Source organism: Sturnus vulgaris, chromosome 18 (genome assembly GCF_052056855.1).
Source record: "Sturnus vulgaris isolate bStuVul1 chromosome 18, bStuVul1.hap1, whole genome shotgun sequence".
NCBI classification, from domain to species: domain Eukaryota; kingdom Metazoa; phylum Chordata; class Aves; order Passeriformes; family Sturnidae; genus Sturnus; species Sturnus vulgaris.
The window spans coordinates 11,647,812-11,660,881 of NC_142260.1; the positions used below are offsets into that span (position 1 = coordinate 11,647,812).

The 13,070-nt window shown below is 37.5% G+C and overlaps 1 protein-coding gene across 2 annotated transcripts in view; it reads right to left on the reverse strand.

The window, feature by feature from the left end:
• The window catches only part of ELP4 (elongator acetyltransferase complex subunit 4), a 137,636-nt gene that overhangs the window by 41,167 nt on the left and 83,399 nt on the right, over window positions 1–13,070 (reverse strand). The window contains exon 10 of one of the 2 annotated variants that reach the window (XM_088175265.1): window positions 6,366–6,790. The exons of the other annotated variant lie outside the window; for it this stretch is intronic. Coding sequence (XP_088031391.1) covers window positions 6,752–6,790 — 39 coding nt within the window. The 3' untranslated portion in view covers window positions 6,366–6,751. Of the gene's footprint in view, window positions 1–6,365; window positions 6,791–13,070 lie in introns of those variants that run through there. 2 annotated transcript variants of the gene reach the window in all.

Sequence of the window (13,070 nt, forward strand, 5' to 3'; positions counted from 1 at the left end):
AATTGTTTTGGCTCTTGCACGATTTCGAGGGTTTTGATACCAATATATAATATACAACTGCTGCTGGGAAACTTTGGGTATGAGTGCAGAAGGAAGCCATGACTTTTCTTCCCTATAAAGAATTCAGATGTGGGAAGTCAAACCTGTGAATAATCTAACCTGGGGAGCTCCTGGCTCAGTGACCAGCTCTGCATAAACTAAACCTGGAAAAACTTTGTTTCACCAGTATTTGTCTCTCCACATTTGTTAGGTCTCTCTCTCAGCTCTGTGTCTATTCAGAATGGAAATATTTTTGGAGCAAGATCATTTTATTGCTACAAATTATGCAATTTTCAGCTGAATTTACGAGGGTTTAAATTTAAAGAGTATTGATTTAGGATGCATGGCCTTCCACCACACTGTCTCTTCCTCTGAACTCTAAACACATTTTGTGTATTTTCAGGTATCTTCTATAACAAAAATAAACAATCAGAAAAGTCCCCAACTGGGAATCTTCCTAGAAAACTAGGTGGAAATTATTGAAAGAAGAATTAGTTCATTTGCCACCTCAGGGGTTAAATTAATTGGCACCAGGCAGAAAGACTCACATCCTGAGATGGACAAACACCCTGGCAGTGTTTGAATCCCAAAGTGCTGCTGAAATACAAAGCATTCACAGGATAAATGGAAAGGAGCAGTTTTCACACCAAGATTTGCCAAGCCCATCACTCTGTGGCAAATGACAGGACAGGCAGACTGGCTGCACGTTCTTCACAGGAGACAACTTCTGCTGAGCTGCACACAACTTCTTCCCAAACACAGTCCCTCCAAAAGTGGATGGGGAATGAAAAGTCATAGAATGTGGAGGGATTTATTTTGGCTTAATTATTATTATTATTTTTTTTGTTCAGGCTACATATCAGCATTTATGACTTCCCTGTGATTACAGATCAAATTTATGTGACACCATCACTGTTTAGCCAAAAAAGGATATGATTAAGGAAACAAGGACAGAAGAACACAAAGTAGTCATTCCCCTGTAACATAATAAATGAAAGATCAAAGTTTTTCCTTTTTCTTGATCTTTAAAGAATTGTTAAGACTGGAAAAAATGGAAAAGATTGGAAGAGATGTCCAAGATGCCTGAGTCCAACCATTAACCCAGCACTGCCAAGTCCATCACTAAACCACATCCCAAAGTGCCACATGGATGTATTTTAAACATTCCCAGAGCTGCTGATTCAACCACTTCCCTGGGAATCCTGCTCCAAGGCTGTTCTGGTGAAGAAATGTTTCCTACTATTAAATCTAATTCCCCCAGTGCAATCTGAGACTGTTCCCTCTCATCCTGTCACTGTTACTTGGGAGAAGAGACTGGGACCCACCCTCATATGGTAAAGAGAGAAAAAGAGATCCTGGAGACCCCAAACTTACTTAACTTTCAAAGATGAGCCTAAATAAAAGTTTCACACTGGGTATCTTGGGAGTCAAAGCAGACCAGACTGTTTTACCCTCTGTAGAGTTTTCAGAAAACTACAGCTAAATGAAGCCAAGGGACTAATGTAAAACTTTTTCTGGAAACCTTTACTGGTTTTTGAGGAAATTTCTTATTCTTCTTCTTAACTGTAGGGAAATATCAACCTCTGCACAAGCAACCAAAACAACCCAATATTTTTTAATATTTGCAAGTAATAGTACATAACATAGTATTAGGAATGGAAATATATCTGACACGATTATCAGCATTATCTTCTGGTATTAACTGGAAAACTATTTTCATTTATATAACTACTTTATTTGCATAACTCTAATTTGTTTCCAATACTTTGTTCTAGATCAATTTTTTTCTGAAAGCCATCAGTTTTCCCTAACATCACTTGCATCATATATTGTATTTTTTCATTCAATTTCAAATTGTATCATCCCTCCCTAGAAATAATGCTATTTCCCATTTAAATCTTGAAACTACTTCAAAGCTGTTTTTACTTTCCCTGTATTACAGCAATGCTTCACTGCTCCTGAAATCCATTCAAACATGTAGTCAGTATAAACATAAAGTGGAATATGAAGTCCTTCCTGAACCCACTTCTGTTACTTAACCATCTTTTAAAATTTCATTTTATGCATGTATTGCAATTTCATAGCTCATCTTTACCATCTTAGCAGTATTAAACCAAGCAGACTTTGCCCTGTTTCAATGCACAGTCACTACAGTAGCAGATTTTTAAAATATGGACTTTTACCACGATATATATAAGTTAACTAATGATCTGAGCATGCACAGTGCTTTAAAGTAAAATACAGGTAAAAATCCAATAAAGGCAGCTAATGAAATGCAATGTTTCACAGTATTTTACTATTGTGAAGTAATCACGAAATTAAAAAATGCTCTGAGATTCCCAATATCAGTGATGCTTTAATTTCATGTTTTCTTCTTTGGAGTGCATACTGTTACTATTATTATTCCATTTTTTCTCTTTTAAAGTGAACAAAAGTGACAGTTAAAGAAAAAGCCATGTAAAGTTATTATTCAATAGCAAAATGCAGAATTTTCAATGATGTAGTTCCACAGACAACTAAACAGTCTGCTAATCTTACAAACAAATGTTTCTGGAGCAAGATTACAGATCTAGTTCTCAGGTTGCTATTATAAAAGCAGGATGTATGTAATGTGCAACATTTTGAAGGTGGGATTAAAGCTGGGATTAATCTAGATTTACATTTAAATGAACCTCCCCATCAGCAGGAGTTCTGTGGTTAATTCTGGGTGCATGGGCAGGGGGGTAGATGGAGGCCAGCTGAGAAAACCACTGTGACTTTTACCTTTAGGGCCAGGTTTTGTGGAGAACCTCTCCTTTGGTTTTTGGGGTCAGGCAGGTACCCTGCAGTGTGCTGGGATGGGGGAAACCATCACCCAAGGGCAGTATTTGATGCCTGTACCACAGTGGAGGCTTTCAGGCTTTCCCTGCTCTGCTTCTGCAGAGGAAACATTTCCCTGAGCCCACATTTGTGCCTGCTGAGTTTCCATGAGGTTCATCTTGAGCCATTTCCACACAAGAATTCCCAGCCCTTTCTCTGCACTTCAAGCTGAAGGCAAGATTGCAGAGTGAGCACTCCCTCCGTGTCTCCACGTATTTGGACTGTTTTTAATCAGAGCCATCGTGAGTTAGACACAGAGAAATTGTACCTGGAATATTGGGACTGCTCAGGGGAAGAGAGCTGTTTTTCAATTAACCAAAAACTCAAATGGAAAATGTTTTGCAGGGATTTTTCAGGGAGTGATTCAGAGACCAGCCTAATGGACTTTGGTTTGTAAATCCAAATGGAGATCAATTAACCAGGCTTTACTTTGCAGCAGGGATTAGAATACACACACACACCTCTTCAAGCCAATTGCTCCAAGCCAGTTAACGTCATATTCTACTGAAAAACAAGTCCAAGGAACTCAGAACATAAAATGCAAAATACATATTTATATTACAGACACCTGGGGAAAAAGGACTAGCAAAATGAATCCCTCATGAAGACTGGGAGAGAGACTTCATGTGAGTTTTTTAGATCCACAAACACATTAGGAAGTTTGGTTCCTCACTCTACCCTAAATTAGGATCTCTGAATTTACTGACATATATTTGTGCATTTTGGCAGTGATACAGTTTAAGAAGAGATAAGGGGTAAAAACACACAGCAGGTGATGCAAAAATGTGAAAACCAGATGAATGAAATAGGTATTAGTAAAGAAGTGGAAGAAACCAAGAAAAATGGTTTCAATATATTACTAGAGGTGTTTTCTTTTACTTATTCCATTATTTCCCATTATGAGATGCATTTGATATTTCTCCACTCTCTCACTAAGTATATAGCCACTATACCCACTTAATAATTAAACTACCACTTTTTAAATTTCTCCAGTGTCTCTAGAAGTTTTCAATTTATTCCACTTGATAAACTGGGCTTTTTCCTACATCTGCTTCTTCCCGTTTTTCTTGCACTCTTCTAAAAAATTTGCTTTGGTTTTGAATATATTTAAGTGTTCTTTTAGTTCATATGAATGCTTTAGACTCATTTTGACACACCATTGAGAACACTTAAATTTGTTGTAGCTATACTTTAATTCCTCTCTTCATTGTTTGTTAACACAATAAAACAGTGTTTGACAGAAAAGAATATGTTTTAATTTACATTTACTGCTGCTGTCTTCCTAATAACCACATTGTTAAGGTCCCACTTACTGTAATTACTTGACATCATTTCAAGAAATGTCATGGTCCAAAGAGTGGTTTTTCTAATAAAGTGAAGTTTTTCAGTGTATCTAATATCCAGGTTGTGTCTAAAAGAATCCTGTATTGCACAGTTTGAGGTGAAAATCAAATACAAATTTGTTGTTTTCATACTAGGATAAACATTTTTGAAAAATGAGACATATTAAAAAAATAATAAAAAAACCCCCAAAAAACTGAGTGGCCACTTAAAATTTTTAAAATAAATTTTTAAAAAGTCAATTTTAAAAGCAGTCACACTTAGATTTTTCTACTGTGACATGGAAAACGAAGAACATATTCCTTGGATCAGCACTCACCACATTCCCTCTTTCCTGTGAGAAGGAAAGCACTTTGTCAAAACCTCTGAATGATCACTGTGAACAGGGGAAATATTCCTGTTCTCCACGTGGAAGAGCACTGGAATCTCATTGAAATAGCAGCAGATTGCACCCAGTGCAGGCTGGGGACTGAGTTTTCCTAAAAACCACGTTCCTGTCAGGAGCAGGGTGCTGCCCTCTGCATCAGCCCTTCATCTTTTCTTTGGCTGAGTCAGGATCAGCTGATTAATTCCTGCTGCACCAATTAATTTCATATCTCCCAGGCTTTCTGAAGAACAATTGGCTTTGTCCTGCCTCCTCCCAGTTTAACCTGAGGTCTGTGGACTTTATTTGGCTCAAAATCACACTGTGGATCTGAGCAACTGCCTGTATCATGGGCAGGTTTATCCCTGCCGAGTCAGAGTGAAGAGAGTGCTGCTAAAAATCAGCGTTTTCTGACTCCCCCGTGGTGTTACAGACATGCAGGCAGGCTGAGAACAGAGCAGCACAAGTTTTACAGTGAGGAAGGTGAGATGAAGTTGTCCCAACATCCCACCCAACACAGGAGCTGCCCTCTTCCATGGCAATTACGAGTCTGGAGGCTTTGAAGGCTCTGTCACTTCCAGGCTGGTGTGTCAGAAAACTGAAGAGTGGTTTCAAACCTGAGCTAAGGAACATCCATCCTAACCATTACTATGGATTTAGGTATTTAGCAGAAGTCAACAGAACACTCTGGAGCAGCTGAAGCACTGGCTGCAGGAACAGGAGCACATGGAGTATGTGTGACCATGGATTCATGTATCAGGACAGACAGAAATAACCCTTTATTTGCAATCTTCCCTAAACTACACCCAAATGCTCAAGACCAAGTATGCTGGATGCAGAAGCACCACAGAATCACAGAATTCCTACAGAATGAGTAAAAAGAGGAAATGTAACTTGTTTTTATAAGGTACTCAGGTACATTGGAATGTTAAAATTTCTTAAACATCACTGAGCTGTTTCAGTTTCAGTAAATGAACTGTTAGATTAATTTTTGATGTCACTGCTGAATCAGCCAAAAAAAATCTGAATCACATCTAGCTCGTGGACTCAAACAAGAATAACACATTGGAATGATTATATTTTAAAAATTGGTTTATATGTTCAAAATTAGGAAAGAAAAACTTTGATTAAGACTTTTCAAAACAAACAAAAAGCTGGAAAAAAGCTTTTTAAAAATCATTATATGCCTCCCTATTAAAATGCTTATTTAAGCTTTCCTCTGCCAGTTACTATTGTCAAAATATACAGCAGTAGTTAATAAGACAAGACTAGACTTAACTATTGGCTTTCATAATAAAACACGAAGATAAAAATGAGGCTTGGTGTAATTTATACGAGAGAAAATGATGTACTAAAAGCAAGACACTAAATCAATTTTAAACACCAAACACAATTTATGTCTGACTTTAAAACTCATCCTCCAAACATTAATCTAGACAAAGGCTAGAAACTGAATGAGGCTTAATTTGTGAAACTGATACCTTTCATCATAACCTTTAGCTGAAAAGGTCATTAGATATATTATATCTAAGTGAGCAGCTTATCCCTGCTTCATTACTGATAATTAAGGCAAGTAATATTTTCTTGACAGTAATGTGTCCAGTAAGAGATATCGTCTAGTTTGCATAAACCAGACATTAATTACCAGAGTAGTATCAGAGATAAAAAAAAATTAAGTACCTGTGTAACATAATTTCATTATTTTTTCTTCATTTCCTTAAAGAATTAGCAGGCTCAGGAACATAATGAGCATATTAAGAAATCCATTTTCAAGCATTTATTAAAATCCTTAATGCACATTACAAAAATATATTTTTGCACTTACATAAACAGAAGTGAAGGCATCTTGAAATCCACACATTATTTAGATATTTTGTCATCTCTCTCTACAGGGCGACATGCAATGGTGAAGTGCAGTTATCAAATAACAGGTTCATTTTTGGACTTCATTTCAATGTGAAGGCTTTCATACAGATGCAATCACAAATGAGTCCAAGACCTCTGATCTGCAACTCCAACTCCTGCAAAGGCTCTTTCACCTCATTTGCATAAATGGTAGTTTTGCTGCTCTGCAGAACAGCACAAGGATCAAGTGTCCATGTGAGAATGACAGCGTTGTCCCTCAGATCATTATCTGGGCAACAGTTCTCATCTCTCAGTAGAAACGACTCTCAAGGTTTTTAAAAGCTGTAATGCACAGTGTTTAACAAATAGAAGAAAGAAAGATGAATTATCTGTAATGCTTCACCCTCAAGGTATGTTATTTACCAAAATCCACTCTCTGAAAACCTAGACAAATGTTACCTAGAGAGATTTTACCTCTTAGTCATGGCAAAATCCATAAATGCTGCTTTCATGCATGCCCTGCAGAAACCATAAAAGTGGTACCTTATCCTTTTCTCCCTTCTAGTCCTTTCCCCAGGAGCATTTGCATTTTGGGAGCTGCAAGGAGCATTTCTCACAAAGCATCATTAATTTAGAAGAGAGCCCCTGCTGGACAGAGAACTGTTGGTTGTACTAAAACCTGCTCCCTACCAGACAGGAGGAAACTGTGGTGGTCTCCAAAGAACATTCCCTGGGCTTTCTAGGGAAAAGATAGCCCGTCATCAAAGGTGGAATGAGGATGGGTGGGGAGGAGTAGGAGAAAGGTTGTCACAGCTATGGATGTCAGCTGTGACTCCCTGGAGCTTGGATGGACACACTCAGAACCAGCCAGAGGAGCACTTCTCATGTTATCTGTGCACATTATCCTGAAACTGTTACTGCATTCAGTTGGCTGACAATGTGTTATCACCACGATCATTTATCAGACACAGACCTTAGATACTGGAAAGTTAATTAAAGATCTGTTTTGTGATAACCACCTAATGAAGAACCAGCATGAAAGCTAAATTAAGGCAAAATGGGTGAGTATCTGGAAAAGACAAGAAATCTTTCAGCAGTAATTGAAACGATTCAAATTCTGATCTAGTCTATATTTGAAATTTGTGTTATGCAAAATGACCATTTTGCATTGGGACACAAAGTCATTACTTGAGTTAAAGGAAATGCAAGGAAAGTGAGGGCAATGCCCATGCCTGTATGTGCTGTCCCCCTTAGCCCTGAGGCAGGACCATCTGCAGTTGTAATCAATGTTTTTTCCTCCTTCCCCAGGGCAAAGACCAAAAAATAGTAGTGAGATAAAGTTGTGTGAACTCGCTGGGGGCTTGAGGGAGTACATGGAGTTGCAACTCCACGCTGCAGCCCTGTGTTTATGTGACACCAAGTGCCAAAACAGCCACAGCACCGTGGATGCACAGAGAGCTCAGTCTCAGGCTCTGGGAGCACCACACACTTCACATGGTTCAGATTCTGGGCACAGCTCAATTTTCCCAAGAGAAAAGTAACCAAAGTGATTTTATTTAAAGAGGAAATTCACTTAACCTGGAAAACACTGCCACTTCAAGCCAAAATAAAGCTACTGATGCTCTCACTGAAAATTGGCCACATTCATCTGTGCAATCCTGCCAGACTTGCTTGTGACAGCAGAATCCAAAACTGCATTTTCCATGGCAGATGGCCAGAACATTTCTGCCTTTTCTTTTGGATCAATAGCTGGTCTTGGCCTGGGCACCTGTGGGCTATAAGTAAGAGAGGAACCAGCCCAGGCAGTGCCCATGTGCAGCACGAGCTGAAGCCAAGCCCACGCTGCTCTTTGCTCCAACACTTAACTCCTCACAGGACTTTAACATCCCAAGGACCAGAAATAAAACAGAAGTGACCACAACTGTTAATATGCTATTTTAACATCTCCTTTGATGGAATATGTCCTCATTCTTCCCAGTCTCTGGGGTAGAACTAGTGATGGCACCTGGCAGATACAACAACTGAGGTTATTTTTACTCTAAATATGCAGAATTCAGGCCTGAAGAAGTTGCTGATTAGCCTACAGACTCTTTCTAAATTAGAACTGAAATTCTTTAACATCACAACAGTACTGCTGAGTTAGTGACATGTAAAACATTGCTCATTGGTGTCAGTATTTGTAGGATTATGGCATATGATACTGCAGATGGCTATTTATTTATAAAGTGTAGCACTGTTTCAATAATGAATTATTCATACGTGGCATAATATTGACAAAAACCTCTCGCATGTATATCCTGAAACATTTGCTGTTTTCAGTGCTATTACAAACAATGACTTCTTCCATCTGGTTTTACACTGCATTTTGGTTAAAAATTATCTGAGTAAAAACATACAAGAGAATCAGTATGCTTTAATGGGTAATCATATTAAAAATTATTAATATCTCCTATAAACCAGCAAAGGAATTGTTTTCTTAACTGTTATTTCCCGTTTTGCAATAGCTAAGTTTTCACAGAGTGAATTTCTAATCTTTGACTTTACAAGTTCTGGCTGTAATTTGATTGTGGGATCTCTATTTTCCTTTTTGATAGAAGAATGAAAATGAGCTCCAAATTACTAAACTAAAATAACTAATTTCATTTATAAACAAAGCTATTTAAATCTTTTCAAAAGACAGAAAACTACAAAAAAATACAAAGTCTAGGTTTTCTGTCCCACTGAATATACACTGAATATACAATATACAGTGAAATGCATTTTTGCATTAATTTCATTGTGAACATTGATTAACCTCTCCCTAAGTAAGTTTTATCACTGTCATTGAGAAAGCAATGCAAATATCAGGAATTTTCATTTAAATATCAAGTTCACAAGAAACTTCTAATTGTAAACTGACTCTGGAAAAGTTCTGAATCTGGTCTGCTTAACAAAATAATTTTTTTGTAATGTATACAGATTGTTCATTTTTTATCCTGGTAATGTGCTTAATGTGATAATTTCCTATTATTCCAGCAGACAGAGTCACTTGTTATTTTTAGTAATATTTCATTGTTCCTAATTCCATCGATTACTTTTTAATTTGGCAGTTACTATGACACTTGTTTTTCTGAGAGTGTCAGTAACAGACATAATGGGATATTTTTTCAAAGAAGAAATGTAATGCTGGAAACTTTGAGAACCTCACTGTAGATCAAAGGTGTAAACTTTTGCTGACAACTCTTCCTAATAAGTCTTTGCTTTTCACAGCTTGCCTCAGTTTGAGAGGCAAAAATTAGCATTTACTGCTTAAAATGCTACCACTACATCTTCAGCCCCTCAAATCCGAATTCAGAAAGGTTAAAATCCAAATTTAATTTATTAGCAAACTGGGGAAAAAGCCCCCAAATCTTTATAACTTTATAATAGAAATCTTTATAACTGCACTGTTGGCAGTTATAAAACTAAATCTGCAGTTGCATAATTATTTCAGTGTTAATTTGAGTGGAAAACAAATTGAACTACTCTGGATGACTTTACAAAGAACGACAAGAGATGGAATCAGATTTTGGATTTGAAGGTATTTTAAGAAAGGCACATTATTTTTCTCTATTGTTCACTTAAAACATTCGACTTAAGATGTGTTTTGAGCACTTGGGAACAACGTTCAGACTCCTTGAGGATGTTTAGAGTGGGTTTCTTCCAACAGCACGAGCAGGAATGTGCTCTCCTGGTGTCCCAGCCCCTCCCCTGTGACAGACACGGAGCAGTGCAGGGACCACACAAACCCCACAGCTCTTCTGCACTTTCAGGCCATGTACTCCAAAACCACGTCGTCATTTGAAGGTTTTGACAAATGGAAAAATCATGTTTAAAATTCTGACATCAAAACCTGCAATTTCATGCTCCATCTATACAACATCCCTTTAGATGTAAATACACATGGAAGTAAACACCGTTTGAAATTTTTCCTCTTAAGTTCAGTACGACGCATTTTCTCGGATTAATTACCCAGAGAAAAAAAAAATCCAGCCCAAAAAAATTGCAACAGCTCTTTAAAAAGGATGGACTTGGGACCTACATTCCATATGCACAGTATTAATTACACACTAGCAGCTTGGTCATCTTCATTACCTTATTATGAATTTCTTCTTCTTAGGCACACACAGTTTTTACAAATAGCAATATCATATGGGCATGAGTAAAAATGGTGCTAGTTAGACCTTTGTAACCTGTTATTGAAATGAAAAATTTGAAGTTAAGTTGTGTGAGAAATTTAAATAGCTTTGTTTATAAATGAAATTATTTATTTTAGTTTAGTAATTTGGACCTCAGTTCTATTATTCTATCAAAAAGGAAAATATTCATGATGTTCACAAAGTCTTGCCTTATCATCTTGTGTGCATCTTCACTAAGATAACCAAACTTTATTTATTTGATTTATCATTTGTTTATTCATTTATCTTATCAGTTATACTTGCTAGCATAGTTAAAAACAGTTTTTAGTTTTTTGGAGCAGTGTTTCAGAAACTGTTAAAAATGCTGAAATATAGTAAAATTTTATATTACTCAGGAATAATTTTGCTTTTTGTTTGACACAAATTCATTTCTGAATTAGTTTCACAGGTCAGACAGTCTCCTTGTCAGGATGTGTTCCAGGTTGGTATCAGTCACTCTGTAAATTAAGAAGTTTAGCTGCTGTTCTTTTGCTGTTTACCTCCTACACTGCAGATAAAAAAATAGGGAAGGAATTGGCACAGAATTCAATATGGAAATTTCTTGTTCACCTGATGTGTAATTGAAAAATGGCAATTTTTTATGAATGAAGTCCCCAAACCCAACCAGTTTAGTATGAGCATTAATGCCTATTCTTTTTTTTTTTTTTTTTTTTTTTGCATAAGGTTAAAAAAGTCCACTTGTTTAATGCAAATCCACGGCTACTACACAAGCTTAGTCAACTTCTTTTCTACAACATTTGTGAGGCTGTGCAATAACACTCATGTGGAACAGCTGCACTGCCACAATGGGCTGCAGACGTTTTTACTGTCCTAATAATCCACATATTAAAGAGTCCCTAAATAGTCATTGATGCGACAGACCATAACAACTCCCTTGGAGCTGCTGCAGTTTATCAGGTCAGTGATCTGCATACTGAGGATTCCCCAGGTACTCATTGACAGGTAGCATCTCACATACACTTGTACTCCAATAATAATTGCTTCAAAGGAACTGTTAAATCCCAGTCGAAAGCACAAATTAATTTAAAACCACTGAGACAGCACTTTGTTTTTCCTACAGATCTGACAAATCTGGACAAATTCACTAGACAAACCAAGACACCTGAGCAGAACAAGCATCCTCCCATGTTATGGCTATTTGCATTGTCTTAAAAATACAGCCCACCGTGTCCTCAATGAATTACAATCTAGGCAAGGATGACCTAAAAACTGTCCTTGCCACTGTTAGAAAAAAAATGAATTAAAAACCTATTCTAGAGTATATAATATTAACTGAACCCCTAATTTGTTTTTGTCCATGTCCTAACTTTCTTTCTCTGTGTAGTGTTTTCTTCTGTCCTCAACTCTTCAGTAAAAATCACCAAACCCCTTATTTTTTCCTTTCTCTTTCCTTCCATACTCCAACAAGTGTTTAGCCTTGTCAGCTCAGATTCCTTTAATTTCTTACTCTATTGCTACCTCTCACTACATTTAGAGTCTGCAGATTAGAGGAAAAACTAGAACAGCCTAAAAACCTTTTCACCCCAAAGAACCTGTGGTGACTTACCTGCTCCCACCCACTGCATCAGGCAATGACAAACGAGTCACACTCTGGACAACTTTCTGCCTTCATCTGAGTACCAGACAAAGCTGAGCATGAAAGTGTTCATGCAGGCTACCAAAGAGAGTGAATGGCCATGTGGAAACTGCCTGCAGTGAGAACACAGCTCCTCTAAAGGCAGAAATCCAGAAGAAAAGGCTGATCCATAGTGTTGAACTAGAATGCTTTGGAATCCATGCCCAAGGTGAACTTCAGCCTGATAAAGCAATCCTCTGCCAGCAGGTACAGGCTGCTCTATGGAATTCTTCAGGGCTCAGTTTGATATTCCTGCTAGCTCTTACATCATTTGCTCCACAGGACTCTGAAATCATGCATTTCAAGCGTCATTTATTGTCCAATCAAGACACAAATCAACTGCATTGCTTGTTTATGTCACTTGCTTTTTCTGAGTCATTTATGTCATGGCTAGCAGGACACACAGATCCAGCTGACACTGGCTGCTGAGTGTTTGGGAAAGCATGCTTCATGAAAACTGTACTTCCAGATCAGATGAGACCTCAATCAAATTTCCATTAATAGTCAGGGTAGATGCAGTATTCTTGCACAGAACCCAACAGCTCAAAGCTCATAGTCAGAACAAGGAGCCAAGTTCCAAACTTTGGAACCTTGTTCCAAAACAAGAAGTGGAAGCATCAAAAATCCCTGAACAGATCCATGACTTACATAATACTGACCCTGGTAAGAGATACAAAGAGATATAATTCAAGAGACAATATGATAGCTCATAATAGTGTAACTCTAGCACTTAGACACTGCAAACTCAGACTGTGACAGTTCATTTCTCAAAAGTCAAATAGCATCATAA